The following is a 24618-nucleotide window of genomic DNA, read 5'->3' as shown; positions in this document are numbered from 1 at the left end:
CAAAAATTCAGCAAGGTCATCTGCTCCTAGAATTCACTGCAACTTTGGCTACAGGATGACCAGCCAAAAGCTCACTCTTTATTTGCCTTATTTCTTATGCTTTCTCAAAGCACCTATGGCACCCTAACCTGCTTCCAGAAAGGAGAAAAGTTGGAGCGCAGAGCAGCAGCCCGAGAGAGATGGCAACCCTGATCTACAACAGTGAGCCAGAAAAAGGATTGCTCTCCAGATCAGCAAGAGCTTTCTGTGCTGCACGCACTGTCAACATGTGGCAACCCCTGTAAAGAAAGCAGGACAAATGCAGAAGACAAATGTTGCCTTGTGTGCCTACCTTTTAGTTTTAGGCCAGTTAACGGAGAGAAGATGTCACTGAAGCAAGAAGAGCAAACATCCCATCCAGGAGGAGTGCAGGGCTGCAGGGAGAGCACTGAATCTAGCACAGATACTGGAGCACTTTCCCTCTTCTCTGGCATCCTTTACAGTGAAAGCTGGGTCAGACACACTCAGTATCCTCAGACACAGCAACTGCAGTGATGCAGATGTGCGAGTACCCACCACAGTGTGTAAGGTGGAGCCCAGAGCTCAGCTCCTTGGAGGCTGCACTTCACCACTCCAGTGTTAGAGCCCTACACTGCAGTCACAAAGAAGGTTTATGGGCAGGTGCCCCCCAGTGCAATGCCCAGAGCTCTTCCCTGAGAATTCCTAGGACTTGAAGCACCTGCCTGGGGTCACCCCACCCCAGCTGTGCACAGGGAGCAGGCACACCCCTGTCCTGGGCAGGAACAATATCAGGCTCTCTCTGGTTCCCAAAACACCTCTGAGGTGTTTCTCCAGTTTACTGCAGCAAAACCCCAGCAGAAAAGAGTATGGAGCACAAGACAACAACAACAAACTGGTTCAAGTTGTTGCTGCACTTTTACAGAAGCTCCTCCTGTAACCCAGACATCACACACCCAGTCAGAACCCACTGCTCGCTTCCATCTCACCAGTTTGGGAATGTGAACACAGCCCTGCACACCTTGCTACCAGCTTGTGGCTCTCTGGGTGTGAGCTTGGGCTACTGAATTCATGCTTAGTCCTCTGCACAGGAATATTAGACTTCTGCTTCCATCTCCATCAGCAGGCTGGTGAACCTGCAGAAGCCATCAGCAGCACAAGACTGAGGGACAGGCAGCACCAAGGTGCCTGGCACAGCCCCACACAGAGGAGACAAAATCTTTCACAGCCATTACCAACACCAAAAGAGCAACGTATTTTTTCCCTGTGCAGGTTTCTGCCCAAGGCACACAGAAATCATAGCCAAACCTTTCGCCTTGTAAGCATCACAATCACAGTATTTACCATCAAAGTCAATGGGACTCAGACTGGGCCATCCTCAGCCCCCCACAAGCACATGAGGATAAAAGGGGAAATCAGCAGAGGAATGCACCAGGTTAAGCAGAGAACCTGTACCTCATCAACAGCCACTGAGCTCCAGCACAGACCTTGAGCCTGGCCCTGACCAAGAGAGTCCTGCATTTTTTCAGGTCATCCCATGTCTCATCCTGACTAGCACACCAGAGCCTCAGTGGGGCTGATTCTCACATCCCTCAATCCCTTGGCATCAGGGCATCCCAGCCACTGCTGGAGCTGCCACCCACTGTCTCTGTGGTTTGCTCTTAGCTCAGCAGCTTTGGCACAGACAGCGTGAGCGCGAGCACTGCTCTACAGGGCATCACACACCACAACTCTGCACCAGCATCTCCCCAGCTATGTGCCTAACATGCCACATGCAAACACTTCATCATAAGACATACAAATTTTAATATCAAAATAATTTGGTATAAAAATACTTTTGGAGACTGATGGCAAGCAGCCCCCCAGGCACTGCAGTGAGCCTCTTAGTCCCATGGCTGGCCTAGAGAGGAAGGCATAGCACAGCCAGAGCCTCTGGAGTCAAAGCAGCAGGCACAGTGCAGAGCCCACCCTCCTGCCCCACCAGGTGTCAGCGAGGCTGGCTCTGGAGCCGAGCAGCACCAGCACCAGTGCACTCTGAGCCTGGGAGCGTGGGACAGACCCAGGGAGACAAAGCCCCTCAGAGCTGACGAGCGGGAGGGGCTCTGCCCCGTCCAAACAGCCCCCAGCCCCGTGCCAGGCCATGGAACACAGCCGCCTGTGCCACTCCTTGTTGAGTTTGGGCCACAAAGCCCCTCAGGCAGGTGCAGAGCAGAACAGTTATATCTCTCCTAGGTCCTCATAGACAGGAGACAAGCTACACTCATCCACACTCTGCTCCTTCCTCTGCCCAAGCTGGGGCTTCATCACCCGGCAGTACAGCACCTCCGTGTTGTTGTTGTTGCTGCTGTTCAGGCCAGGTTTGACGGCCGCCTTCTCAGGAGCAAGATTCCCTCGCCGCCTGCCAGGGTCCTCACTTCTTTCAGCACATTTGGAGATGAACGCTGCCGGGGGCTTGGGAGCAGGCACTGGCTTGGGGCCCTTGGCCTTGAAGGCAGGAACTGAATAGTCATCAGTACTGGGGCTGTAGGGGAACTCGTAGCCGCTCTTGCCATCGTGGCCCTGCGTGCGCCAGGCCTCGCCTATGGGCCGTGCCTCGTCGTAGATGCCGGCGGTGGCGGGCAGCATGCGGGGCGCGCAGCCCTCGGGCTCGTCGTAGATGTGCTCCTTCCGCGGGGGGCCGCAGCCCTCGGCACGCAGCTGCTCACAGGAACCCGGGAACGGCACCCGGAGATTCGCCCCCTCCGCAGCCCCCGCGGCCTTGCTGTCAATGGGGTCTGCATACAGCGGGTCCGGCCTGGGTCGGAAGCTCTTCACAGAGTCCAGAGGCTCTGAGTAGAGGCTGGAGGGATCCTTGTCTGGCAGGACGGCCCGCGGTGCCTTGGGCAGAGGGGAGCGTGGAGGGGTGCTGGTGAGGGGGGGCTTGGCCTGCACCACGGGTGGCTCCGGCAGCATCCGGGTCTTCAGCAGTGATATCGCATCTCTCTCCTCTGCTGCAGCAGAAGGCCGGGGTGCCAGGCCTGCCTTGGCTGCTGCAGCGTCATCCCCTTCCGTGGGCTGCTCCAGGCTCAGTGCATCAGCCAGGGCCTGGCGGAGCAGCACCACACTGGGGCTGTCAGATTCCAACGAGTCACAGCTCTGCTGGTTCTCCTCCACCTGAGCTTTCTGTTCCCGGATGGAGGCTTCCACCAAGCGGAAGATCTCATTGCCCTGCTTGGTCTCGAAGGTGAAGTTCCCTGGTCCAGAATCACAGCGCCTGCCAGCTTCAAAGGAGAACATTACCTGCAAGAGAAGCCAGCAGTCATGTTCTGCTCAGCAACACCCAGAGCCATGCAGGCCGTGCCCCCCTGATGCACACGTGGCTGCAGCGCCGGGCTGCGCACAGCACAACTGAGCACCCTGCTGTGAGCACTGAGGTTGTGCTTCGCTCAGTGGCTGCACAGCACCCAGCAGAACTGGAACAGCTGTGAAATGGGGCACACAGCTGAGGGGACAGTGCTGCAGTCACCCAAGGCCACAGCTGCAGGCCCTGCTGAAGGCTGTACTCTTCCCTGAGCTCTGTCAGCAGTTTCAACAACTGGCACCACAGCACACACTGGGAACTGAGTAGGGCAAGAAGGAAACAGTTCAGCAGGAGAAAATGCTGTGGGTATCTAGGCTAAGTCAGCATCAGTCAGGCAGAAGGGAAGCAAGAAGATAAGGAATCCAAGGGAAGAGTGCAACTTTCCTTGGGAGAAAGGCCAGAAACAGCAGTTTGGTTACCAACAGCAAGCAAAGCATTTGTCTTGCAAGCATCGAAGTACTTTATGTCATTAACAGTAAAGAGAAGCCTTGAGCAAGGCTGTACTTCTCAGGCTGAGCACACTCGTGCATAACTTCCCATCAGCAAATGCACAGACCCTTCTCGAACGTTGGTCCCTGAACCCAGGAGAGACCAAAAGTCTTTCTGGTGTTGTCTGGCATGTAGCAACTGTCTGTGATTCCTGTAAGAGCCTTTGAGGACAGACTTGTTTCTGTGGGTCAGCCATGCTAAGCACAAGCACAGCCAACTCATCCCCACCAGGGGACCCGGGAGTGCAGCCACCTGCTCCTGCAGTGACTCAGCACTGCTCCTGCCTCAGGCACTGCTATCCTGAGAACAGCTTAGTTTCTGCTTCTGTTTTGGTGAAGTGCCACAGAACATGCTGCTGGCAAGCTGCAGCTGATGGCATCACTTCTGTAAACAGCCCCAGGGAGGCCACTTTCTCCCTCCCCAGCATAGCAGGTACAGCTTGCAGTCTGTGTAGCAGCAGGATAGATGGGGAACCCGCTGCTGCAGGACACTGGGGAAGCACAGGCCCACACAGGTCAGTCAGGCTCACAGCTGTGTGCCCCCAAAGGTGAACATATCCAGAGCAGAACAGGTGCCTCAAACAGCCCGTCCTGCTCCAAGTACTGCCCCCAAGAGGAATGAACACATGCTGGGAGCCATCAGAGTGCCAAGCTCCCCAGCAGCATGGGTTTGGAGTGCAAAGAGAGTGAACAAGGGTGGGCAGTGGGTGCGATGGCCTCAGTGGGAGCTGGGAAAGGACTACATGGAGCAGGACTGTGCAGCTAGGCCCCCCAGAGGGGTGGAAACACCACAGCTCACGCTCCTACAGTGACACCACTGAGGAGCTGGGAACAGACCAAGGGTCACAGATGCCCCAGAGATGCTGCTGTGGTCACTGAGGGCTGCAGCAGCCGCAGCACTTGGCAGAGTCCACAGCACCAACGCCACAGCAGCCAGGGACAGCCCGTGGGAAATGAGCAGCATCCTTGGCTGCCCATCCACACACCCACCTTGTCCCGGCCGTATCTCCGGAGTAGCCGGTAGGGCCAGACGTAGAGGATCTCACTGGTCCGTGGGTCCTTCAGGATGAGGCTGTCACGTTCAGCCTTGAGCACGTAGGAACCGCGCAGCTCGCACCGCTCCGCAGCCTCAGTCCGCTGCACCGTCACCCAGAAGGCATTCACTGCAGGAAGAGGAGGCAAAGATATCCCACCCCTGCTCTCAGCACTGCCTGTAGGAGCCCACCAAGGGCAGCAGTAGACCTCACCTTCATCTCTTGAGTAGTAGATAGAGTTCACAGCCATCTCCAGGACTGGTGCCTCCCTGCTGCCCTCTCCACAACACTGGAGTGCCACAGTAGCATTTCTGGAGCCATTCCTCTGTTGAGGGAGAGAGGATCAGTGCCAGCCCTTCTGCCTGCACCAGCTTTGCAAGGACACCTTGCCGTCACTGTCCCCTGCCCCATTTCCCCCAGGCCCCACTGCTCTCTGCAAGGGGCCCACCCAGCCCAGCACAGCTCAGCCAAGCTCCCTCCCACCCAGCGCCACAGACCATACCCACCCAGAGTGACAGGGACAGAAAGAGACAGGACTGGGAAGGAGGGGCTGCACGGAAACCCTAGCATGGCCCTCAACCCGGTGCATGGGACAGGAAGCAGATCACACAACCATAGAGGATAAAAAACCCCTCTAAGATCATCAAGCTCAACCCCAACTCATCTCCACCGTGCCCATCGACCGTGTCTCTCAATGCCACATCTCCACAGCTCTTGAAAACCTGACATGACCCCACCACCTCCCCGTCCCAATGCCTGACCACTCTTTCAAATAAGAATTTCTCCCTCCCCTTCCAGCAGGCCTCCCTCCAGACCCTGCCTTGAGCAAAGACAGCACCGACACAGCCCCCTCGTGGGAGCCCTGTGCCCATGGCACCACTGCCCACTTGACCACTGGGGTAGCTCAGGCTTGGCACACAGGCGCATGCTGTGGAGGCCAAAAGCAGCCCCACTTCCACACAGACGTGCTCCAGTATGGCTGATACCAGCACCCAAAGCACAGCGCCGGCCCGGCTGCTCTCCTAGCTACACAAACAGGAGAGGGAGCAGATGCCATGACCCAGCCACAGCAGCCCGTGTCCTGCTTCTGCACAGCCAGGAAGACAGCGCCAGGATTAGTGCACAGACTGCAGAGGGAAGCGAGCACTTCTACTTTTAGCATATGCAGAACTGAAAGTGCAACACAAGCACTCTGCCCGAGGCCACATCTCCACAGCAAAGTCCCCCGAGGACCCACACGGTAGACGCACCCTCGGTGCCCCCAGGGACCCTCCTCTGGGGCAGCCCCATGCAAACCAGGGGCCCGCTGATGTCCTGCAACAGCCCTTCCAGCGGATTTTGTGCTGCTGCACGAGGGTCCGAGCTCAGACCAAGCAGGAAACTTTCCCAGGGTCACGTGGCCGGGGTTGCGGCACATCTTGCAGAAGGCAAGCTGCTGCAGTTTCAGTTTAAAACTAGTCACATGAGCTCCCCTGCAAGCAGTAAGGCCCAAACAAGGCCAACAGATTCTCTCTGGCTTCTAAACAGGATGCACACTGCTAAAACCCAAAGTCCAAGAGCTGACAGCAGCAGCTTCTGCTCTCCTGAAGTATCCAATGCAGCAGAGCTCAACCTGGAATCAGGCAGCCAAGAACCTTGGCTTCGTTGGACTGCTCCTTTCCTCATCTTCAAAAGAAAAAGAATCAGAAAGGTTTGGGTTGGAAGTGACCTTTAAGATCCTGTAGTCCCAACCCTGTGCTACACGCAGGGGCATCTCCCACGGGGTCAGGTGCTCACAGCCCCATTCACCTGGCCTGGAATGCCTCCAGGGTGGAGATGTTCACAGCCTCAATGGGCAACCTGTTCCTGTACCTCGCCATCCTCACAGGAAAGAATTTATTTTTATTACCTAGCCTAAATCTACCCCCTCTTTAAGTTTAAAGCTATTTCCCCTCTTCCTGTCACTACCTGCTCTTATAAAAAGCCACCCCCGTCTTTCCTGTAGTCCCCTTCAGGTCCTGGAAGGCCACTATCTGGTCTCCTCTGAACCTTCTCTTCTCCAGGCCGAAAACCCTCAGCTCCCTCACCCTGGCCCTGCAGGGGAGGTGCTCCAGCTCTGATTATCTCTGTGGCCCTCCTCTGGGCCTGCTCCAACAGCTCCACGTCCTTTTTGTGCTGGAGGCTCCAGGACTGGATGCAGTGCTCCAGGTCTCACAAGAGCAGAGCAGTGGGGCAGAATCACCTCCCTCAACCTGTTCACACTTCTCTACATGGAACCCAGGATACAGCTGGCCTTCTGGACTGCAAGGACACACTGACAGCTCACGTTGAGTCTTTCATCAACTGACACCCCTAAATCCTTTTCCTCAGAGCTGCTCTGAAGCCATTCTCTGTCCAACAAGTATCTGTGCTTGGAACTGCCCCACCTCCGTTGTAGGACCTTGAAAGAAATCCCATCCTGATCTCAAATCATCTCCCCAGCCCATTCCCAAGCTGCTCACCTTCTGGACAGCAATTAACACAACACAAAATCTCACTCTCCAAGCAGATGAGCAGAAATTGCAACCAAGCACCTACGCTTTCTTGCAGAGACCATATGCAGCAGCTCCTACGCCTTGTGCTCCAGGGCAGGCCTTCAGTACAGCCCCTTGATCTCACAGCACCTTGCCAAACAGATCCTTAAGCTGCTGACCAGCTTCTGGACCCTAAGCATGCAACTGGCAGCTACCAGGTGAATAAAGGTGTTAGCACAGCACCGCTCCAAGCAAGCACTCCCTGCCTTATCACTGCTCCCACCATACCAAATGTGGGGGGTGGGCTCCCAGCCGAGTCCCAGGAGCCTTGCCTAGGACAAAGTCTGCAACACCGTCTGCATGACACAGGGCCACAGACATGGAATGACACCCAGTGCCATACCAGTGCTTCTGAGCTGGGCCAGTCACTGACAGCTGCAGGGAGGCCCTGCAGAGAAGCCCAGCCTTGCATCCATAGCCTGAGTCTGGTGAGCACTGCCCAGCAGCGAAGAACCCTCCCACCCCAAAAGGAGCACAGAACACACGTGGGACCAGGCAGGCAGGGACCACCTTCATGGAGACAAACAGAAGCCCACATGCGCAGGCCATCACTGCCCTGTGAACTGCCTTCACAAGGATGCAGTACATGGCTGACAGCCAGCCTGGGGAAGGGCAGGGAAGCTGGAAGGTTGTGCCATGGGCCAGCACGGACACTGGCACTGGGGAGTGACACCTAGGCTCGGTAAGGGGCTGCCCTGTTCCCAGAGCTGCTTGTGCTTCCCAGGAGCCTGACGGGTCCCAGAGCCAAGTACTGCACCATGCTCAGGGTTCCGCTTCTGCCTCTGCAGGAAAGGCAAAGCCAGCTGGGTCTGGAGGAAACACCCCCAGCTCTCATCCAGCCCTGGCCAGGTGTCTGCAGGGGGTGAGCAGGGCTCCGTGCAGCAGCAAAGCAGCACAGCGGATGTCACAGAGTGCAGGGCACAGGCAGGAACCCTGGGGACAGCGTGCTGAGCAGCCCTGCGGTCCCACGAGCCCAACCCAGGCAGCCGCTGAGGCCGGAGCCGCTCCGAGGGGCCGCGACGCCGAGACGCGAGGACCCCGACCCCGCCCCGCTCACCGGGAAGGCGATCTCGCACAGCTTGGCCACCCACTCCTCGCTCTGCTGCTGCTCGGCCGCCAGGAGGTAGCTGCGGCCGCTGGTCTCCAGGCGGAAGGCGGCGGTGCCGGCCCGGGGGCCGCTCTCGGAGGGCGCGGGGGTGACGCTGGTGCAGTCCGCCAGGCGCACCACCGTCTTGTCCAAGCGCCGCGTACCCAACCGCCCGGCCGGACCCGCCGCGTCTTTGCAATCGAAGAACTCCAGGCGAGCGACGCCGTGCTGGCTGGCCGGGAACAGCGCGAACCAGCCCCGCTTCCACCGCTGCAAGGCACGGAGTCAGCGCGGGGCGCCCCGTCCCGTCCCGTCGCCGAGCGCAGCCGCCACCCACCCTGGCCCTGCGGCCGCCTGTGCAGAGCAATCGGGGGCCCCCATCGCTCGGCAGCGCCCGCACAACGCTCGCCTCGGCTCGACCCACGGCCCGGAGGCCGTCCGACCCCGGCCCCCTCCCACCCCACGGCCCGGCCCCGCGCGGAGCCCACCTTGGCGCCGAACTTGTTGCTGTGCTGCACGAACATCGGCCCCTCCTTGGCCGGCGGCTCCATCCCGCGCCGCCGCTCGCAGCGCTTCCGCCGCCGCTCCAGGGCTGAGGGGCGGGACGGGGCGGGGCGGGGCGCGCACGTGTCGGGGACGCGCGGGAGGGCGAGAGGCGCGGAGCGCGTGGAGAGCGGGGAGCGCGCGGGTGCGTGGGTGAGCGGAGAGAGAGAGAGAGAGAGAGAGAGAGAGCGCGTGCGTGTGAGTGCGCGTGTGCGCGCGCGCGCGTGTGTGTGTGTGTGTGTGTGTGCGCGTGTGCACAGGAGCACTGTCCTTGTCCCCTCACTGAAGGGCTCCACACAGCCTGGCACCCCCAGTGGATGGTGGCTCTGGGATCTGGCTGCTGGTGCAGGATGGAGCTTGGGCACCCAGCGCTACCAGCCCAGAGCTGCGCCTGGCCACCACAGCCCGCCCAGCCTAGGGGCCAACCTGGAGCCCAGCCTGTCCCTGCAGCGCAGGCTTGTGCAGAAGGTGAGCGAGCGTGGCCTGTGTCCATCCAGCCCCGGTAGTTGCTGCTTGCTCAAGTAACCCAGCCTGGCAGCACAGAGCTGGCTTTCATGGGGTATAATTGTCTGCACTGATGCAGATCTTATTGACGAGCATAATTCTGGTCACAAGCAGCATCATGCCTGTCCCAGGGGCTGAATCTTCACATGCTTTGAGCACTCCTTGCATTCTGCAGCTGCCTACATGCCATGTCACTGCGCTCTGAGCACACTTTGGTGGCCCACAGTGCACTCTGACTGTCAGGCTGTGGCCGGTCAGTCACTTTTAGGCTCCTCACTCCCCACATGGCCCAGACAGCATCACCTGGCTTCCTAGCACTGCCTGAACCTGCAAGGGGGAAAGGGAGATGCCACAGACCCTGGCTCTGTTGGCCCCTGACACCCATTTTTCCTATGCAAAGCCATGCAGGCGGGTTAGATGGAAGCACTACCGGTGGTGATAGCCGCTAGGAGGGCCCTCAGCAGTGTCTGCATGCAGGAGTGCACCAATGCTTCTCCTGGCCTCACCCCCCACACACAAATGGACCACAGTAACAAAGCCATGTGCTTGCTTCCCATTACAAAGTCTTGTGGCTCAGAGAGGCTGCAGGACACAGATCTGCCTCACTATTTGTCTGACAAACAGGAAAAGCAGCCAGAAATAGAGCAGAGTAGCGCAGTGATGACGAACACGGGGTTCTGCACGCACGCAGGTACCGGCGTCCGTGCAGCTGCAGCCCAGGGAAGTACTGACGTGGCAGCACTTCTGCAAACCAGAACCTGCGCGACGGCGAGGATCACGAGCCAAACTGCGTCAACAGCCCAGAGCAGCGTGACGAGGCCAGATGTTTGCGGGCAGGTAAATCACGTGCAAGGCGAAACAGTCCGATCTCCGCGGACGCGGTGGGCGGGGGAGGCATCGCAGCCCGCACAGCACGAGGGAAGCGGCGCGGGGCGCCGGAGCTGCGGAGGCGCCCCGCAAGGCGGCGGCTCGCACCGCTCCTCCCCTGGCACCGCCCGCGGCCGTCCGAAGCCGCCGGGCCGCTGCCCGCGGGCTGCCGGAGCTCCCCGCCCCGCGCCCGGCCCCTCTGCGGCCCCACCTGCCGGGGCCGCCCCCCTTGGTTCCTCTCCGTCCCTCGGCTTTCCTCTCCATCCCTCCCCGCATCCTTCCGCGTACCTGCGTACCCTCCCCGCACCGCCCCATCCCTCCCCGCACCCTTCCGCCCGCCCCACCACCGCAGGGCCGTTCCTGCGCGGTCATGGCCGAGCGGCCGCGTTTCCTCTGCGGCGTGGTGGAAGGTAGGTCCTGCCGGACCCCACGGGGCCGGTGCCTCTCAGGGGCGCTGCAGGGGCTGTCCCGGCCCCCCGGGAGCGCGCTTCGGCCGGGAAGGGCCGCTTCCCGGGAAACTCGCCGAGGCCCGTATCCCGGGAACGGGGGAGGCAGCCCCAGCCCTGCACGGCACGGCACGGCACTCTGCGCCCGAGGGCGTGGAACCGGCAGCCCCTGGCGAAGGTCCCCAGCTCTCTCATAGAGCACGGATGCGTCCCTCGCAGCCCCAGCGCAGCCCCCTCCCAGCATCACGGCGCGGCACAGGGATGCGCTGCTCTGGCTCCAGCACACCGCGGTGGCTCTTTCTCTTTAGGCACGGGGCCCAAACCCTGGGGTGCGCTTCTCCTGCCTCGCTGCCTGCAGCACAGCGCTGTGCCTGGCGCTGCCCAGGGAGCGCTGCTCTTGTGGCAGTTCCGTGTAGCTCTGCCCCCCTCAGCTGCTGTTCCTGCATGCAGCTCCGCACCTCTGCGGCTGGGCGATGCCTGGCACCTGCTGGTCAGAAGCATCTCCTCCTTTCCTGGCAGAGCATCACCACAGTGCAGCCCACTGCCTGCTGCCTTGCCTGGGGCAAAAACACTACAAATAAACACAAATCAAGCAAAAAGTGTAGAAACGGAGAAGCTGATAGCAAAGAGGAATATGAGTCAGACAAGAATAGTCAGTGTAGGAAAGCTGACCTGGGAAAGAGAAGGACAGAGATGCTGTCAGCAGAGCTGCTCCAGGAGGAGGAGATTTCTAGAAAGTGAAGGAGGAAGAGCATCCCTCACCCTGCAGTAGCACTGACAGCTGGTGCTGCAGGCAGAGTGCTGAGCTGGGTACTGCTGGGCCAGCGTGTCCTACACAGAGCCCTGCTCCCTTCTGGCACCTGGGCTGTGCTGGAGGCAGCCAGAGGGCCCAGGCAGTCTTGTGGCTGGGTGACCAAGTCTGCAAATCTGGGACAGAGTAGGTGGTGGAGAATGGCTGCAGCCTTGGGACTTTGCTTTCCCGCATCTCCAGCATTCACTGACGGCACAGAGGATGGCAAACAGTGCTGCTGGCTGGGTACTGCTGCCATCTTCTGGGCCACGGGAGAGCCAAGGGGCAAACACTGCAATACTCATCACTGCTCACCTGTCCCTAAAAGAGCGGGGCACGAGCATCCTTCCTATGGAGATGCCACCGCAGGAGCCAGCAGGTTTCTGTTGGTACAGTTTAATCATTTTTTTTCTGGGCAGAAACTCTCTTGGAGAGTTTTCAAGTGTGCTGCTGCTGGCATGGTGTGTAAGAAAGGAATGTCACTTCTGTGAGGCAGTGTCAGCTCACAGTGAGGCCCTTGCAGGCAAGGGCTGTGCAGACCCCAGGGCCTCCTAAGCTGTGGGCTGAGCAGGGCTTCCCATGGGGTGGGTAACAGAAAAATCTCTTTTTCATGGAAATACGTTCTTCAGATGAAATGCTTGCCGGGATCTTTGGGTGACTCTAGATTTGGCCCCATGCACAGGGTATGGCTAGCAAAGCAAATCTGTATTCCTTCAAAGCCAGTGGAGCAGGTATGTAGATGTTCAAGCTGTTAAAAGATCCACTGGCAAACAACAGCGCTGAGCGCATGCTGCAGTGCAGCCCAGCAGGCTGCCATGCTTTGTGCTGGCTGCTGCGGGGCAGCAGGGATGTGGGGTCCTGGCAGGCAGTGCACACCTCAGGGCAGCACTGGCCTCGTTGCAGCACGCAGAGCCAATCCTTTCTGCTGCATGGGCAGAGTCCTTACAGCCTGCCCTGGTGCACAACAAATGCATTCATTTCTCTCAATCCCTGTTCTTGTTCGACTGCTGGAAAGTACTTGACTAATTTAAAAGCTGCTGGTGATACTGAGCCCATCTGACACCAGGAAGCTGCCCTAACAGCTAACTGCCATCACAGTTCAAGACACAACGTATTGTCTGTGAGGCTTCATACCTGGGCAGGTAGGTGTAGGTGCTCTGTTTGAGCAGAGATTGGACCAGATGACGTCCTGAGGTCCGTTCCAACCTCAGCCATTTGGTGATTCTGTGATTCTGAGACTTAACTGTATGGCTGAAATACCATTTCTTGCTAGATTTCAGCTTGGACATTTAAGTGTTTCCTTTAACTTGCTCTTTAAGAAGCAGTCAAATCTGCATCTCCTCAATGCGTGTTTCTGCCCGTTCTCCCATTGTTCCAGGTGAACTTGCTCTCCTCTGTTTTTTTTTACCCGCTGGCTTTGCAAGCAGCTCTGCGCCTCCCAGATCTTCCTACGAGCAGAAGTGGGAAGGCCCTATGCTTGACAGTGGTCCCAATGGGGAGAGGTGCTGCAGGACCAGCAGCCCCTGGCTGCACTCAGGCCGCACAGGGCAGGCTGAACGATGCTGCAGCCTCCAGCTCGTGTCACACGCCGGTGCCCAGCAGCCTCCCAAACCTGCAAGTGGCAGAAGTAGAAATGCTCAGAGACACCATGGATCTTGCTGACAGCAGCTCTGCATTTCCTGCATTCAGTTCTGTTGTATGAGCCGTGGGAAGGGCAATGCCCTGGCTCACTGGTGAACATTCCTGTCAGCAGACAGCCCTCGGGGCTGCTCAGTGCTTTCTTTGTCTGGACTTTCCCTTTACAAGGCTGTGCGGATGGTGTTTCCCAGTGGAGGCCACACGAGGTCTCTGTGAAATGGTCTGTGCCATCAGGGCATCCCCACAGATTGTGTGCTCCTGATCACGGCCGCTGGCGGCGATGCTGCCTCGTCCTGGGCTCGGCTGGGATGGAGTTAATTTTCTTCCTGGTAGCAGGCATGGTGCTGTGCTTTGGGTTTAGGATGAGGGTAATGCTGATAGCACACCACTGTTGTTTTTTATCAGCACACACACTGAGTTAAGGTCTCTCAGTGAGGGGCTGGGGAGCATTGGGAGCTGGGAGAAGGCACAGCCAGGACAGCTGGTCCCACCTGCCAAAGGGATGTTGGCACTGTGTGGCACTGTGCTGTGCAATAGGACTGGAGGGGTTGGCTGGGAATGGCTGTGCTGCCAGGGGGAGGAAGGGGGGGCTGGCCATTAGTGGGTGGTGAGCAATTGCATTGTGCATCACTTGTTTTGTTTATTCTTTTGCTTCTATTATTATTTTATCATTCCTCCTTCCTTCTCTGTCTTACGTACTGCCTTTATCTTGATCCACAATTTTTACTTCTATTTTTTATTTTTTTTTCCCCAGTTCTCTCCTCATCCCTTTGCTGTGTGGTGCACGGCTCCCTCCTGGGGTAAACCCCGATGTGCCTCCAAGTCGTGCCCCACTGCAAGGCGTTCATCCTCCAAATGAGGACTGAGCTGCATCGCCGCATTTCAGCTGTAGTCTGAGTTGCTGCAGTGTTTAAAGGCAGAGAGAGCACCTTTCATTGCCTCTCTTTTTACCTGCTTTGCTCTTTCACAGGTTTCTATGGGAGGCCATGGTCCATGGAACAGAGGAAACTGCTCTTCACATGGCAAGTATCCCAAATTGGTTTTAAACTGAGATGGGAGGTTTAGGTTGGATATAAGGAGGAAGTTTTTCACCCAGAGGGTGGTGAGGCACTGGAACAGGTTGCCCAAGGAGGCTGTGGATGCCCCAGCCCTGCAGGCATTCAAGGCCAGGCTGGATGTGGCTCTGGGCAGCTTGGGCTGCTGGTTGGCGACCTGCACACAGCAGGGGGTTGGAGCTGGATGAGCACTGTGCTCCTTTGCAACCCAGGCCATGCTGTGATTCTATGATCCTACGAATTTTACTCTCGGCAGTCACTAGGAAGGTAGACAAGGTGGAATCCAATGGCGCATGACAGCCCCTGCTGCTCCCAGGGCCGGTCAAGGGGAAAAGCCCCTGTGCTGCCCCGAGCCGAGGCGCGGAGACCGCGGGACGGGGGGGCGGCGGACGGAGCTGACAGGAGCCGGCGGTGCCGGCCGTGCCCACCAGGTGGCGCTGTGGCTCTGCGGCCGCTGGGCGCGCCGGGCCGGGCTCGGGGAGCAGCGCGGGGCGCCGCGGGCGGAGCGGTCGGCGCGGGGCGGGGAGCTGCGTGCCGCTGGTGGCTGGAACGGAGGGTCCGGGGGCTGTGAGCGATCGCTGTGCGCCGGCAACAGCGCTGGTGCTGTGCTCAGAGTGGGAGATGTGCTGTAATGGGGGAGCGTTGGGAGATGTGAACGCAGAAAAATGGAACTTAGAAAAACTTGGAAAACCTGCGGCTGAGATAAAGGAAAGCAAGAGATATGTTTTAAATGATATTAGGGAGGAGCGCTGGTGATGGCCCAGTCAAATCGGTGTGTGCGTTCATGTGTTCCCATATGTGAGCAGAGTTTTCCTTCTCTGGGAAGAAATAAGATGATGTGATGGTGTCATGCAGTCCATGACAGTCTGTTCACCATAGGAAAATGTAAAACATCATCCACTTGGGAGGATAAATAGAACAGATGAGTAAATCAGATGGCTTTCATACAGGAGTGCAGAAAGAATTGCCCAGGGAAGTGTCAGTCCTGTTCTGATGATCTCCAGTGAATGTTGGATTGCTGTGCAGATTCTGGACAGAACTGTGCTTTTTGAGGCCAGGGAGAGCCTTCCGACAGCATGGCCTCATCTCCCAAAACAGCCAGGCCCTGCTTTAGCTCCAACCTGCACTCCTTCAACTCCAACTGCGGTGCAGCATCCAGAGAGCTGAGGATGGGCTGTGGCTGCACAGTGGGGGCTGCAAGCAGCGGTTGGGAACCTGCAGGCACAGTGAGGAGAGGGCTGGCACACCTGCCTGCAGACTGCCTTGCAAAGAGCCCATCTGCAGCCCCGGGTGACGCCTTTTCCTTGCTGCAGGTTGAAGCGCTGGGGCCTGAACTGCTACATGTATGCACCCAAAGACGAGCTGAAGCACCGGCTGCTCTGGCGAGAGCCTTACACACAGCATGAGGCAGGTAGTGGCTCTGCTGGGCCCCAGCGTGGGGGGCTGCAGTCATTCTGGTCCCATTGTTCTGCATCTCAGCCAGGCTCAGGCTGCAGCTACGCTCCCCCTGACGGAACCCTGTGTGGTGTAGGAGCTCCAGAGCCTCCCCATTATGGGTTCTCCCCAGGGACCCCAACAGCTACAGAGCTCCTGTGTGTCTCAGGGCCTGAGCACCACCTCCCCAGAGCCCTTCTCTCCCTCTGATCCTTGAGGCTGCAGCCTCCCTTCTGCCCCTCCTGTGCCTTCAAGATCTCACTGCATCCCTCTGCTTTGTCCCCAGCCCAGATGCAGTCTCTCATCAAAACTGCCCAGGAGCACGGCGTGGAGTTCATTTTTGCCATTTCTGCTGGCCAGGACATCGTGTTCTCAAGTGCAGGGGACAGGCTCCTGCTGCAGCAAAAACTCAGGCAGGTACCGTGGGCCATTCCTTCACCCCACGGCTCCTGGCAAGGGTCACAGATGCTCATGTGCGGCCCCATGCCCACACCAAACGTCTGTGTGGGGCTGTGAGTTCCTTCTGACCCCAGGGCAGCTCTGGGCGCCTCATGCAGCCCCAGTGTCTGCTCAGGGCAGCAGAGCCGGCAGCTGCGGGTGCTGCAGTGCCTGCAGGCGGCATGCAGGAGCTGCAGAGAGGGAGCAGCCCCATCCCAGCGGGTATCACAACGTGGGCATCATCTGTTGGGGTGCTGCAGTGCTCTGCCGTCCCTGCCTGGAGCTCACCCGGCTCCCCAGATCCTCCTGCTGCCGCCCTCCTAGCGCCTGTCCTGTGCCCGCAGGTGGCTGCCCTGGGCTGCGGTGCCTTCGCGCTGCTTTTTGACGACATCGATCCCTGCTTGTGCCGCGCTGACACGGACGTCTTCCCCTCCCTGGCACAGGCACAGGCCTCTGTGGCCAACGAGGCGTACCGGGAGCTGGGCCTGCCTCCCACCTTCCTCTTCTGCCCCACAGGTACCCCACCAGCTGCGGGTGCTTGGCAGCCACACTGTGCTCACTACGCTGCTCCCAGCACTTCTTCCCCCTGCAGGCTGATTGTCCTGGCAGCTGTGGGCTCCACCACGTTTTGGGACAGCCAGGGAGACCTCAGGGTGGGGACAGGAGCAGGCAGTGGGAAGAACGGCAGTAGGCTGTGAAGGGCGGTGCCACCTCCCCTGCCCAGCTCCTCTCCACATCCCTGCCTGCTGCAACCGCTGTCTGCTGTCTCTGCAGAGTACTGCAGCTCACTCTGCTCCCCCAGCCCCGCTCAGTCCCGTTACCTGCAGACCCTCGGCCGGGAGCTGCTCCCAGAGATTGGGGTCATCTGGACAGGTGGGTGCCCTGCCTGTCTCGATGGCTGCGCGCAGCTCTGCACTTGGTGCTCAGATGTGCACACACACCGTCGGTGCTGTGCGTGGAGAAGTGCGCCGCCTGTGATCCCACACGTGTCTGTGCCTCGATGCTCCAGGCCCAAAGGTGGTGTCCCAGGAGCTCTCGGTTGCATTGGTGGAGGAGGTGGAGCACGTCCTGCAGCGTCGCCTCCTCATCTGGGACAACCTCTTTGCCAATGACTACGACTGCCGACGTGTCTTCCTGGGCCCCTACACGGGCCGTGCCCCTGGCCTCGTGCCCCGGCTCTGTGGGCTGCTCCTCAACCCCAACTGCGAGCTCCAGGCCAACTTCATCCCCATCCACACTCTGGGCACTTGGTTCCGCAGTGAGCTGCAGGGCTGTGCCCGCACCGACAGCGCAGGTACGTGGCCCCACGCCCTGGGACACTCCGTGCACGGGGCACCACGGCCACAGTGAGGTTGCGTGCACGGGATAGGACCCAGGATGACTCTGCCTGGCCTTGCAATAGTCCTGCAGCCCCCCTGCCCACCAGCCTGGGAGAGGTGACCCTCCACGTTCATTCTGGACACGGGGTCCCCCAGGTGGTGAGCTGCCATTCACTGGTGTCACGTGGGTTGGCTCGGTAAAGCAGCGTGTGAGACTGCCCAAGCTGATGAGCTCTGTTCCTTAGGAACAGAAGCTTCAGCAGAGCTGGGGGATGGTCAGGGCCTGCAGGAAGGTTACAGCCCTCAGGAGGCTCTGGAGTTGGCACTGCTCGACTGGGTGGCCGAGATAAAGCAGCAGGTGCTGGAGGCAGGTAGGTGAACCGGTACCGTGCAGCGTCCCTCAGTCCTGAGCATGGACCAGCTCTGCCGGGAGCTCTGTGGGCTGAGGGAGCTGCAGGGGGGTCGTCGTGTGCTCAGGGTCTGCTTGGAGGAGTCTCTGTGAGTAGCACTGGGAAAAGGAGGGATTTGCAGCTGAAAGGTGAGGTAGAGGAGTTTGAAGCTTTGGTTCCATGGGTGCTGGGCTCACTCTCCTGCTCCAGAAGTGAGCAGGGATGCAGGATGGTGAGCCCCAGGAGGTACTACCAGCAGATGTAGTAGTGACCCTGTCTGCATTATGAGAGCACTTGGAGAAATAGATGCTGAGAGAAGATGGTGTGCTGGGGGAGAAGGCTGATGGGGAGAGATGTCTGAGATCTGGGGGTAGCATGACAGGGTGACCATGTGCAGGAGATGAGCATGAGTCTGTGACCCCGCAGCGTGGTTCAGGAACGGCTTTGGGCTGTAAACAGCTCTGGGTAGTGCCCAGCTGCCCGAAGGAGGATTATGTGGCATTTGCTGCAAAGATGGAGAGCAAAGCATGCTTCCTGCTTTCCACATTCCTGTTTCCTCAAACCGTGGGCTCAGTAGAAAGCTAGGAACAAGGATAGAGCTCTGGAGGTGGGGGTTAAGCGTGGTGCAAGTTTGTTGCTTTGCACTATTTGCCTCTGCAAAGCCTCCCCAGCTGCGAAGTCCTGAACAATTCAGAGCCCACAGTCTGGGCAGACCCTGGTCGGTGCCAGCACTGCTCTGAGCTCCCAGCACAGCTGCCCCAGGGCACAGCCATCCTGGTGCAGGTGCCAGTGAGGCCGCCCCTTTGCTCTCTTGCTAGGAGGAAGGACTCCGCTGCAATCCAGCACTGGCTGCGAGGAAGAGGCAGGGCTGCATCCTGGCACAGCAGGAGGGCAGGAGGCCCTGCTTGGCCCGCGGCCTTGTGACACTGCTCCCAGTGGGGCAGACCAGCACGAACCGGAGCCCTGTGACGTGACACCGGGGAACAGAAAGAGGAAGGCAACCTCAGTGCCTGAAGAGGGCAATGGGAGCAGGGCCTCCACTGATGGCCCACGGAGCCCCGCAGAGGATCGGGGCCGGCTCGCTCCAGGCAGCAGAGCGAGCTGTGAGCCCTCCTCTGCTCTGCCCATCACAGCAGGGAGTGACAGGTCGGCAGGAGCTCCTGTGGCTGATGAGACCCTCCGCAGCCTGGGGACAGCAGTGTGCTGCAGCAGGGGGGGCAGCAACTGCCAGAGCGCTCCCCTGGACAGCGGTGATGTCAGGGAAAGGGGCAGCAGCCCTCCTGGCAGTCCCCAGCCTGGGGCCAGCACTGCTGATGTGCTCCAGATACCCTCAGGGTCTAGGGCAGACCCCAGCCCTGGCCCCATCTCACAGCTTGTTGATGGGGCCACCACCAGCCCTGTCCCCACAGCACTGCTCGCTAGCGGGACTGCCGTAAGCCCCGTCCCCTCTGTGCCACTGATCTCAGAAGGGGCTGGGTCAGACTCCGATGCCCCACTGACCGTGGAGGAGGCGCGGATGCTGGTGGAGCTCTTCTACCTGCCCTACCATCACGGGCCACAGGCGCAGCATCTCTTGGAAGACCTTCGGTGGCTCCGGGCCAACGGTCCCAGCATGGGAGTCCCCAGCAGATCACCAGACTCCTGTGTGGTAAGGCTAATGTGGGCGCTGCTGCGGCACGGTGCCCATTGCAGCTGCTCTGACGCCTGCCCTGTCTGCAGGTTGCACAGTGGCGCAGCCGGGCCCGCTCCTTCGGGCAGCTCTGTGCCCAGCTGTGCTGCCTGCACAGCCGCTTCGTCCGCAGTGCGGGGCAGGCGCTGCTCTACGACCTGCACCCCTACCTGTGGGACATCCGCAACCTGCTGCTGGCTGCCAGCGCCTTTGTGCTGTGGTTGGGTACGTGAATGAGGGCACACGGGGGACAGTTCTCCACCCTGGGGCACTTACCCACACCTCGCCAAACCCAGCCCAGCTCCCAAAGGGGCCTCTGGGCACAGTGGAACAGCTAGAGCACCTTAATCTCGCTTTGTTGTTCTGCATAAAGAAGTGAAAGTGTCTGGGAGCCCTCCCAGCAGTCCTGGGGTCTGGCCAAGATGCCAGGGTCTCTGGTGGGAGCAGTTCCCTTTGACCCCCGTGTGCATCCCATGCCTTGTACTCCTGCCTTGCAGATGGCCGCCTCCTGTGTGACCCTGAGCACAAGGGCACCTGGGGAAGCTGCTTCGGCTGTAAGTATGGCGCTGATTTTTTCTCTTCCCTCCCCCTCAAAGGGCTGCTGCCCTCGGGTCCTCACCAGTGGGCTGCCCTTCCCCACATGCTGCCTGCAGGTGTGAAGGGCCTGGGAAGGCTGGCACATTGCACATCCTCATGTGCTGAGAGCATGGCTGCTGGGGAGAGGGCAGCGGGCTCAGGGCACCATTGGTACAGGGCTCGTGAGGGTCTGCCCTGCCTAGCTGAGGGTGAAGGCTCTCTGTGCTGAAGCCAGATGTGGGCTATGGGTTCTCTGCAAGACAGTGCCCTCAGCATCCCAGCCCTGCATCTCTGCACCCAGGGACCCAACAGTGTCCCAGTGCTGCGCACCCACCTCACCACGCAAGTGGCTGAGCCCCTGCCCTGCACCCACAGCCATCAGCAGGGAGAAGTCATCTGGTGCAGTTCCTTTGCCTCTGAGGACACCGTGACATAACTCCCAGCTCAGTGGTTTGTGAGCAGCTGTTAGCTCTGAGGCACCATCCCTGCAGACGGCTCCTGACCTGGTCAGGAGGGAGCAGCCACTGAAGGGGAACTGAAGTGAAGCAGCCTGGAGGGGAAGCAGCATCATGCTTCAGGGAGGGGGCACACATTGCAGCAGCACTTTGCTGTCTGTTGTGATTTAGAGGGAATGTCCATTACTAGGTCAGTTTCTTGGCCTTTTTTTATCCCAGGACCTCCTTTCTGGTAGGAGGGATGCATGGAAGAAAGTCTTTAGCATGGGGGTGGTGAGACACTGGGACAAAAAAGCTGTGGGTGCTCTATTGGATGGGGATTTTGGCAGCATGACCTAATGAAAGATGTCCCAGCCAATGGCCGGGCTGCAGAGCAGTGTGCTGAGTTCTGCCCTGGGCTGCAGCTTTCTGGCTGTGCCAGGAGCTGTGTCACACACACATCTGTCTCCTGCTGCCTGCAGGGTGCCAGAGCATCACTGCCCCGCTCTTCCCAGGGGAGGACGCTGAGCCCTGGGTGCGCCGTGGGGGCCTCTTTGGAGACCTGCAGGTGAGATCATGCCCTTGAATACTGGGGGCTGCAGGAGCCCTTGGGAAGCCAGGGCCATAGCTGCTGTTCCTGCCCTGCCATTGAGTTCCTGTGTGCTTGAGAGGCAGAGCTGCTTGGGTGCTGGTGCTGGGGCTTGGGGTGGAACATGGAGACGTTTCTCCTGCTGCTCCAGGGCAGGTGTGGGGGGCAGAGCAAACTGCTCCTTGACAGACTGCCTCCTCCAGGCACTGCTGCCCGTGGGGAACAGCTGTGACCTCTTTTGCCATCCACCTCCGCTCTTCCCATCCCGACAGCTGTACCTCCTGCGCCCGCTGCTGCCCCAGGACAAGGTGAGATGGAACATGCCACCCTGCAGCCCCTCCTGCCCCTCACCCTGCATCACACCCTGCATGGCATAAGAAGAAAAGTGCATGCTGACTCCCAGCCTCAGAGCTGAGGTCACAGCACAGGACGACGACAGTGGGAAGCAAACCCCAGGATCAGGCCAGTGTGGGGTTAACTGCACAGGGCTGTGTCCCATGGGATGCAGCCTGCAGTGGTCACACAGCTCTGTCTGCTCTGCCGCCCCGCCGGGCTAAAAAATGCTAACACTGCGAATCCACCATCATGGGCACAGCACACACATCCCTGCTGAACACAGTGCCCTGCAAGGCACGGCTGGTGCTTATAAATAACAGAGGAGGAGTTGCAGGCACATGAGAGCAGATTATAATGTCAGACTGTGACTGCCAGCAATTCCCAGTGCAAGAGCTTGTTTTCAATTGCCAGTTGTCAGATTACGTCTGAATGCATCTTTCCACAGGAACTTTGTGGGAAAAACTCAGCCGAGCGCTTTGGCCAGCAGTGGGAGCAGAGCTGAGGAGCGCCTTTCTCTGCCCCTGCTGCTCCCCGAGCCTTCCTCTGAGAAAAACATGTTCTTGCCAGGATGTCCTTTGTTGTCCTTTGTGCTGACCCTGCGAGCTCTAATGTGACCAAGGCAGGAATTCATGAGAGGGTTCCCCTTCGCACGTGCTCCATGGAGAGCATGTTTTGCTGCTGTTCAGCTTCTCTGAGCATGCTCTGAGCTGGGCTGAGCAGCATTTTCTCAGGAGCTGCTGCGAGGGGGTGCCTGACTGGAATGGCAATGCTCATTTTAAAGCACGCTGTGCTGTGGCAGCAGGACGCAGCACACAATGGCTGCATGCATCGCGTCGCTCAGCGCCAGCACCCCCAGCACTGCAGCACCCACCTCCCCTGGTGCCGAGGGCTGTGGCTCTGGTCGTGTTCCTCTCTGGGGACATTTCAGGCAGCTGTGAGTGCTGCCTGAAATCACACTCCAAAGGGGCTGTGGCAGAGCAGCAGAAGCTGAAGGGGTGCAGTGGGGCAGGATTGGGACTGAGCTGGGTTGGGCTCTTCCAGGGCAAGCTGTACCAAATGTTCCGGGAGGGTCTGGATGGTGAGCCCAGCACTGTGGAGGTCCTCGCGGCCCACCCTGACCTGCTGGGTGATAGGTGAGACCTGATCGGCGGGGACCCCCTGGATGTGTGCCCAGGCAGCATGGAAGCAGCCAGCCAGGGCCCTCCTCTCGTCCCTGCAGGGAGCAACTCTGCCTGTGCCACGGCCACTGTGGGACTGTGGTGTCAGATGTGGGGCAGGGAGGGTGCGTCCGGGGGGGTCCTGGTAGCTGCCATGGGGATAGAGATGCTCTGTCCCCACTGGTCCCTGTGGGGGCTGCAGTGTTTACACTGGCAGAGGGCATCATTAGGACCTCAATGGGTTGGGAGGGCGCTGGGTGCTGCGTCCCAGGAGTGGAGGCAGCCGGCAGCTCTGTGCTCCCTCTGTGCTCCGCTCGGCCCCAGCTCAGCGGTGCCCTGCTCTGTCTGGCAGGGTGCTGGGCAGCTTCCTGAGCCTCAGCCCTGAGTACACCTTCGTGCTGGAGGATGAGGGCGGCCCCTGCGGCTATGCAGCTGGAGCGCTCTGTGCTGAACGATTCCTGCGAGAGCGCGACAGCAGCTGGCTGCCGGCCATGCAGCACAGGTACCCCCGGGAGCTGGGGGTCCTGGGACAGGTGAGGGTGTGACTGCGGTGCTGGGATGGGGTTGGGGAGGGAGGGTTCCCTCACTGTGTATCGCCTGCAGGGTGTCCTGGAAGAAGCACTGCTCTTCTTCCACACGAAGCCGGTGGCCGTGCCGCTGCCCGTGCTGCGACGCTTCCCCTCCCTGGTGCAGCTGGACACGGCCCCAAGGGTGCAGGACGTGGGTGCCAGCCGCAGTCTGGCTGTAAGCCTGCTGAGCGCCCTCAGAGCCAACGGTGAGCTCCGTGCTGGTGGGGCTGAGGCACCCCTGACCCACCCCAACCACATCCTGTCTGCTCCCTGCCCACTTCGGAACCGGGGCAGCCCTCACTGGGGCTCCTTGTCTGCATCCTGGCTCTGCCCCCAGCACCATGAGTTGCACAAAGGGACACGAGGGACCCAGGCCATGGTCTGAGCTCTCCTCTCTCCTCCCAGGCTCACGGGGAGTGTTTTGCCAAGTCAGTGCTGCAGACCACCAGCAGCTGAGCTTCTACAGCAAGCTGGGCTTCGTCACGCTGCCCTTGCCCTGTCCCAGCTCCCCTGGAACGCAGCTCCTGGGACGTCTCCTCTGAGCGAGCATCAGGGGCAGCCATGGGGCAGCACCACGGGGCCCCATCCCACATGGGATCATTGGAGGAATTGGGAGCGTGGAGCTTCTCGGGCCGGGCAGGGATGTGGGAGCGTGGCCTGGGGGTGAGCAAGGTGCTCCTGGGCTGTGTGCAGTGCACCAGGCTTTTTGGCAAGAGAGAAGCATTTCTGCCCTTTTTGGAGATATGGGTACTGGGAACCTTCACTCTTGCTGGCTGAGCACCCTGATGCAGGGCATCCCTGGGCTGTGAAGAGCTTCCAGCCTGCAAGTGTGGGGTGGTGGTCCTGGAGCACAGCACGGTAGTGTGCCAGTGCTGCAGGTGGGGCTGCCCAGCTCTCCATTCCGGTGTGGACCCAGGCTGGGAGGCTGGGGCTGGGGCTGGTTCTCAGCACCCAGGAGCTGCCTTGGATCAAGCTTGCACTGGGCACAGTGAGGCAGACCCAATTCTGCTGCCTGAGGACTGATGAAAGTTCTATCCCTGGTAATAAAGCATTTGCTGGCCACATTGTAGGTCATCTCATGGGGAGAGCATTGGGACACCACCGACTCCTTCCAGCAACCCGTAGCTGCCAGCCACCCAGCCCCGTGCTTGCAGCCAGCACAGCGGGACCTCGGCTACAGTGGCAGCCACAGCTCTGCCTCCAGCTACTCCCCGGCCTGGGACCCCTCACCACAATGAGGAATGGCCCTCAAAGGGTCCCCGCACCTCCCCTGCAGGATGGGGTCTCCTGTGGCAATGGCTCCGTTATGGGTCTCTGGGGGCTCCTCATGCCAGCAGGGCTGTAGAAGGAACGTCTGTCTGTCCTGC

General features: G+C 59.6%; 2 protein-coding genes across 8 annotated transcripts; one reads left to right on the top strand and one right to left on the bottom strand.

The window, feature by feature from the left end:
• Positions 1–1786: 1786 nt before the first annotated feature.
• On the bottom strand, positions 1787–9072 carry DOK1 (docking protein 1). 2 transcript variants are annotated; one of them, XM_042836917.1, is made up of 5 exons: positions 8987–9072; positions 8469–8768; positions 5073–5184; positions 4816–4988; positions 1787–3276 (listed from the first exon to the last, which is right to left on the bottom strand). In XM_042836917.1, exons 1-5 carry the CDS (start codon positions 9047–9049, stop codon positions 2215–2217), a joined length of 1710 nt encoding a protein of 569 aa, XP_042692851.1. In that variant the 5' UTR covers positions 9050–9072; the 3' UTR covers positions 1787–2214. The 2 variants fall into 2 exon arrangements, with proteins under 2 accessions (XP_042692851.1, XP_042692852.1); XM_042836918.1 differs by lacking the exon at positions 8469–8768 and having other exon boundaries at positions 8987–9026.
• A 1163-nt stretch (positions 9073–10235) lies between these two features.
• Positions 10236–24320, top strand: LOC122170221 (protein O-GlcNAcase-like). 6 transcript variants are annotated; one of them, XM_042836911.1, is made up of 17 exons: positions 10236–10382; positions 14257–14308; positions 15655–15752; positions 16062–16192; positions 16558–16729; positions 16988–17086; positions 17223–17507; positions 17778–17903; positions 18740–19569; positions 19641–19815; positions 20088–20144; positions 21083–21168; positions 21393–21497; positions 22567–22658; positions 23035–23215; positions 23286–23457; positions 23657–24320. In XM_042836911.1, exons 2-17 carry the CDS (start codon positions 14280–14282, stop codon positions 23791–23793), a joined length of 2775 nt encoding a protein of 924 aa, XP_042692845.1. In that variant the 5' UTR covers positions 10236–10382; positions 14257–14279; the 3' UTR covers positions 23794–24320. The 6 variants fall into 6 exon arrangements, with proteins under 6 accessions (XP_042692845.1, XP_042692844.1, XP_042692850.1 ...); XM_042836910.1 differs by lacking the exon at positions 10236–10382 and adding an exon at positions 10760–10822; XM_042836912.1 differs by lacking the exons at positions 10236–10382; positions 14257–14308 and having other exon boundaries at positions 15668–15748; positions 16062–16188.
• Positions 24321–24618: the final 298 nt, after the last annotated feature.

This window comes from Centrocercus urophasianus, unplaced genomic scaffold, assembly GCF_019232065.1.
Source record: "Centrocercus urophasianus isolate 14NV4802_14NV808 unplaced genomic scaffold, USGS_Curo_1.0 seq_648, whole genome shotgun sequence".
Classification (NCBI taxonomy): Eukaryota; Metazoa; Chordata; class Aves; order Galliformes; family Phasianidae; genus Centrocercus; species Centrocercus urophasianus.
This window is presented reverse-complemented; position numbering and strand designations above follow the sequence as displayed.